The sequence below is a fragment of the Megascapheus bottae genome, chromosome 9, assembly GCF_031878675.1.
Source record: "Megascapheus bottae isolate mThoBot1 chromosome 9, mThoBot2.hap1, whole genome shotgun sequence".
NCBI lineage: Eukaryota > Metazoa > Chordata > Mammalia > Rodentia > Geomyidae > Megascapheus > Megascapheus bottae.
In genome coordinates this window covers 63,028,094-63,034,093 of record NC_143517.1, presented here as the reverse complement: position 1 = coordinate 63,034,093, position 6,000 = coordinate 63,028,094, and the positions used below count along the sequence as shown (strand labels likewise).

Genomic DNA, 6,000 nt, shown 5'->3' with positions numbered 1-6,000 from the left:
GCCCTCCATCTGCAAAACTTCTTCACTGCCCCAACTCATGGCTGTCCTGAGTGCACAGATGCACTGTGCATGCTGTTACAGCTGGTATTTATAGAGATGTGGGGCTCAAATCCATTCTTGTCGTGTGAATGTTGCTGATGTTGGCTCATGGAAGTGACAGGTAGAAACTTACATTGCTTTAAGATCTTATTAAATTGTTATAAAGGTAACGTGCAGAGGGCCGTAGTTAAGAAGTCAGTAGAAACTTGTATTTCCTTGCATCCCTTCAAGCTCTCTCCTTCATAATGAATGTCGCTGTTGTTGTAAATGTTTATTCTACTTATTCTGTGAACCATATCACAGTTTAAAATTTTTATTGCTGTTATAGAGGTGATGGACAGAAGGTAATGAGAGCATTTATTTCTGGACAGTATCACTCCTTCCCTCACTGTCTCCCAGTTCATAGCATCTCGTGAGTTCCATTGCTGCATTTGTTCTCTACCCTTCCAAAGAGATACATGAACAAACATGACACCCCTCCCCCCCAAAAAAGAGGAAAACAAAAACAACGGGGAAGCAAAACCTCCTATTTCCATTATCTGGAGTTCATTTTGATAAATGTTACTTTATGTGATCAGAAGCACATAGGCATTTTGCATTTGCATTTTTTTAAGCTATGCCTTTTGTTTCTGTTCTCCCACAGAATTTAGATAACTTAGAAATGCATTGTATTTGCCCATGTTTGTCCAGTTTTCTTTTTTTCTCTCTCCCCCTCTTTAATGTTCCAGTTATGTTTAATCTTTTCCTCTCTGTTTGAAGAACTTCTTTCAGTCACTTTCTGCTGGGACAAATCTTTCTTCCTCTGACAATGTCCGCACTAGTTAGAGACTTCACCTTTGTTCTTCAGCACTTGGAAGAACAGTTGATCTACTTTTTTTCTGGCCTCCATTGTGTCTGATGGGAAATCTGCTGTCATCCAAGTCTTTTCCTACGTAGGAAATTGGTTTACTTTGCTTCTTTCAATTTATTTCATTTTTAGTTTAAAAAAATTTTGATGATGGAGCTGGGCACGGATGGCTCACAACTATAATCCTAGCTACTTAGGAGGCTTAGATCTGAGGCGCGTGGTTCAAAGCCAGCCTGGGTAAGAAAGTCTGTGCGACTCATCTCCAAATACTCAGCAAAAAGCTGAAGGTGGAGCAAAGAAAGTTCAAGGACAGTTCCCAGGTACTGAGTTCAAGTCCCAGGACTGGCACAAATGAAAGAAAAATTTGATGATGATGTATCTGGGATTTGTTCAGCTTCTTGGAGCTGCAGTTTACTACCCCTCACCTTCAGCCCATAATTACGCCATGTTCAGCTATTACGTTTTTGGGTATTTTCGGTCCCATTCTCTTCCAGTACTCTGCCACTCTGATGCCACAGCTATTAGCTCTTCCATAGTTCCACAACTCCCTCAGGCTCTGCTTACCATTTGCTTTGCAGTTCTGATCCTGTTCCTGTCACACCGCCTTCAGGATCAGAGTCTTCTGTCCTTTTGCATTTCTTTTTGAGCCCATTCATTGAAGGTTCTTGGTTTTTATGGCCTCAGTTTCCACATGGGCTGGGGATTACAAACCCTGTTCAGTTGAAATCATGGGATTGATGCAGGATGGGCAGAAAATATGTTGAAAATGACATGAAGGGAAAATGAAGAAAAGGAAAAAGCACTGTCATAACCTCTTCTTATTTGGGCAGCATTTAAAGTTCCTTAGGATAAAACATTTCTTGGAAAAATGAAGTATTGATTGGCAGTATTCTTGAGGGAGTTTCATTGACGAAGCGTTGTTCTGCTTTGTTAAATTTCTGTTTCATGCATTGTAGAGTAGGCGAGAGTCTCTGAGGTCCTTATTGCCCCTGCTGCGTCCTGGTGGAGTACCCTCTGTGAATCCACAGAGCCCCATGTCTTGCAGAGTTTGTAGTCATTCCAGCAAAACAGGTGGACTGCTGCCCTTCATTCTTGTCTTTTCTGGCAGGGAAGTTTTGTTGTAAAGAGGAGGAGAACAGTGGGAATGAGAACCCAGAGAAAGGGAGAATTGGTTCTGGGGAGAGAAGCAGCACTGGCTGAGAGCACTGCATCTTCATACCAGCCAGCTCAGTGTCTGAAGCCTCGTGTTCCAGATGCAGGTGATGGGGGCCTCAGAGGCAACCAGCACAACAGTTCAGTGTTGAAGCAGCAGTTCTGCACCCTGTCTAAGGTGAGGGAATGAGCGCTGCTCCCAGTGCCCACTGCCCCCATGCCCACGTCGTGGGTGCCAGTGCTTGAGTGGACCCTGATACCCACCACCGTGCGGCTGGAGGTGGGTGAGGAAGCAGGTGGGTGGGGGAAATGAGAGTCACAGGATGTAGGCAAGACTGGAGGGCAAAGGGCCTGGTGATGTTTTGGTCTGCCAGCCATTCCTCCAGCCTCAACAGAGCAAGTGGCATGACAGTCCTGTGAGAGTGCCAGGCGGTTGAGTGTCCGTGAGATCCTGCACTACACTAGACTCTGGGAGGTTTTCTGCGGTTCAGCTGCGTGTGCAAGTGCATACTGGAGGAGGAGAGTGTGCTGGACCCAGGGTGGGATTCCTGGTGCTTCCTGAGGAGTTATTCCAGCTTCTCCAGGGTCGCCCAGCTTTCCAGTGTCCAGGACATCTAGGTCTGTCTGCTTCAAAGCCATGTCCTTTCCTTCATAACCTTGTTCTTTTCAAGCATAAGTGTGAAATGAACAAAAATCCATCTTAGCTCCTGAATTGAATATTGTGTGCCTATTATTATTTTATCAAACAGAGAATGAGTACCGTCCCCCCCCCCCATGTCTTCTTGCTTAGTATCATGGGAGAACATAATGGACCATTACCAGATTTTTGTGAACAGTCATGATGTTTTAAATACGAATTAAGTAGCCTAATAAAAAGCAAGGATTCCTGACTTTATTTTTTTTTTAGTTCTTGTGCCAGACATGGAAGGGTGTCTTGGCTCCTGGGAAGCACTACTTGGGTCAATCTTTCTTTGCACCTGATTGAAGTCTGGCTTGAACATACCAGCACCCGGTAGCTTTTTGGTTTGAGCTCCATATTTCACCTGAATATGGTGTGCCATGCAGGAGTCTGGGCTCTTGAGTGGATTTGGGTCAGAGGGAGGTTCATAGGAGACTTGAAGAAAGAATGTTCTGGTACCTGGGACCACCTGAGGTATCCTTTGGAGACTGGTGATTGTGCAAACTGGAAACTCTTGGTGTTTTCTTGATTCTTGAGAGTAAGCATTGTTTATGTGAAGATGAAATAAAAATACTTTCCTTTTTCTTTTTTCTTACAGAAAACATGGCCATCTTCATGTGTAAATGTTGTAATCTTTTCTCACCAAACCAGTCGGAACTCCTGTCCCACGTGTCTGAGAAGCATGGGGACGAAGGGGTTAATGTTGATGACATTATCATTCCCCTCAGGCCTCTGAGTACTCCTGAGCCTCCCAATCCAAGCAAGACTGGAGAAGGTAAGGGCAGTTGGCCTGCTGGGGTGGCGAGTGCCTGTAATGCCAGCCATCTATTTCACAGGCATGGCAGAAGCCTAGAAATCCTGCCAGAAATTCCCTAATTGTCCAATTGTCTCAAGTGAGGCTGGGACTTTGGATTCCCCATCCTAGCGCCTGTAGGCATTCCTTCAGTGCCTGGCCGGTGGGTGAACGAGTAAAAGAAAGTGGTGGTATCCATATAGAACACCAGGGGCTAATTGTTAGGGAAGTAAGGGTTAAGCCCAGCTGTAGCACTGAATCACTTGAAGCAGCCAGTCATCATCCAGCCCTTACTTGGTTTGTCTGAAAAATGAACAGAGCTGTGCAGATAGCCAGGGTGACACAGAGAGGATGGTAAAGGAAAGCTATTGTGCATAATCAGTAAATTAGTATATATAATCTCAGTAACAGCATTTCCACAGTGATAGTGGAAGCCTCTAGCAGGGATTCACGTTGTAAAGCTCTGCTTCACGCCGAATCCTAAGGTTCACAGTCAGTGTGTAGAGTGAGATGTATCTTGTCAGCAGAGGGAGAAGTATCAATACGGTGGAGAAGGTGTGTGGATTGGAGGGGCCATGCAGGCCCTGTAATTAGGTCCCCACAGATGTTAAAGAAGATATCACAGGAGGAGAGGACATATAGTAGTCCCCCTCCAAACTGTTTTTAATGTGATGAGGGACAATAGCCAGTCTCCAATGCAGAGGCCCTGGGTGTGGCGGTAAATATCTCATTGCAGGATTCATTAGCCACAGTAATAATCCAGCCAGTCTTTCCTGGAATATTCAGACTGGCATTTCTAAACAGGCTGGCTTATTGATCATCTGTAGGACACCATTAACAAGGCGAGGAGGCTCCAGACAGAAAACGCTTGGTTAATAAGTCCCTCTGGCCCATTCCCAGGTACTGGAGAAATACATCTGATAGAGGCTTAAGTTGTTGAGAAGTTAGGAAGTTCCAATGCTTAGTGTTTGTGGCATTAGAAAACCCAGCACCTGAAATTGGCAATGGCATATGAGGAGGATTTAGCCTCTGTCAGCACCACTCTCAGCAGATGGTGGTGTGAAGGGGTAGGGAAGTTATACACAGTCAGCCTACAGCATGTGCTTGGTGATCTGCTCTGAGGGAAAGGGAGGAGGGATGTTTATATGGGGCACTAAAAGCATCCTCCAAGCACCAAGGACCTGACATTCAGCCTGATCTGAAGGGCGAGGGAGGGCCTTGACTCTTGGCCCCAGGGAGGAGCTGTGCATGCATGCCATTTTCTGGGACCTCTTCCTGTGGAGCCATCTCATGCCAGTAAGAGTGTGGTTTCCCAGAGAGAGGTACCCAAGGCTCTTGTTAGAAACCTTGAGTGTTTGTGTAACTGCCTCTGGGGTCAGAACTCTGGGGTGCATGAACTCCTGAAAAATGAGCTGTTTCTTTGGTCAGATTCATAGGGTAGACTGAAGTCATGCGAATTAATGTGGAAAGAATGTGAGAACTGCTCTTGCAAAAGCTCTGGTTTTATATTCGTGTTTGCTTAAGATTTTCCTCTTACTTGATGAGGAATGATTAGAGAAGATAATTTTACATTTTTATTTCTTGATAACACATGAGCCAGTGATAGTTCATGCAGCTGATAAACTCACCTGGATGCCATGTTGGTGTCGTGTGAAGTGTGAGCTCTGACTTCTGACGGTCCCTTGTCAGTGCTAGTGACAGCACCATCCGCCTTCCCTTCCTGGTGATCTGATCCCTCCACCCCCTCCCTCAGCCACCCCTGACCCCATGCCCATCTCTTCCTCTTACCACCACTCAGCTCCAAGTTCTGCTGCTGGCAAGGCAGCAGTTGACCAATGCAGGCCCATGCCTCTACCTGGCCGTCAGAGTGGCTTTGCCCAGCTCACTCTTACAAATGCCTTGGAGTTGCGCAGCTTGGGACCATGATGCAGGACTGCTCGCTGTCATTTGTGGGATTAGAGCCCCTCCCTCTGAGCTCCCAGGACTCATGGGTCTCAAGGCTCTCCTTCCTGTTCCCTGCGCCCATGGCTTTGTCTTGGCGAGGGAGCCCCTTGGTCAGCGACGTTGCATCATTTCTCCCTTTAGGCTGAGGTCCTGGCACCCCTTCCCAGTGTGCTAAGTGAAAGAGGCACTCTGTGAAATTATCATTGTTTTCTTGTTTTGCTTTTCAGCAGAACTTGCGTTTGCACTCAGCTTCCTGCTAGCCAGGCAAGTGCTCTGCTAATTGAGCCACTCCCCCGAATTGTCAGTTTTGGAAGTTGGAATCTATATGTAATAGATTTTTATTAGCTGTAGAAGGTGATATTCCCAGAAACTCACCCACCTCCATCATTCTCCCTCCAGCTTTATCAGATTTCACTGTTCTGTGTTCATGTATGTAAATGAAGTACTCCACAGCTCACTCTCGGTCCTCCTCTCGATTGGCCCTTCCCTCTCCCACTGATACCTGTCCCCCAACCGAACCTGTTTTACTGCCTTGTCATTAAAAAA

At 46.1% G+C, this 6,000-nt stretch overlaps 1 protein-coding gene across 4 annotated transcripts in view; it reads left to right on the top strand.

The window, feature by feature from the left end:
- The window catches only part of Zfat (zinc finger and AT-hook domain containing), a 156,531-nt gene that overhangs the window by 16,626 nt on the left and 133,905 nt on the right, over positions 1-6,000 (top strand). For all 4 annotated transcript variants that reach the window (XM_090339445.1, XM_090339446.1, XM_090339447.1 and 1 more), the window contains exon 2: positions 3,316-3,492. In XM_090339445.1, the coding sequence (XP_090195571.1) occupies positions 3,316-3,492 (177 nt within the window). The remainder of the gene's footprint in view (positions 1-3,315; positions 3,493-6,000) is intronic.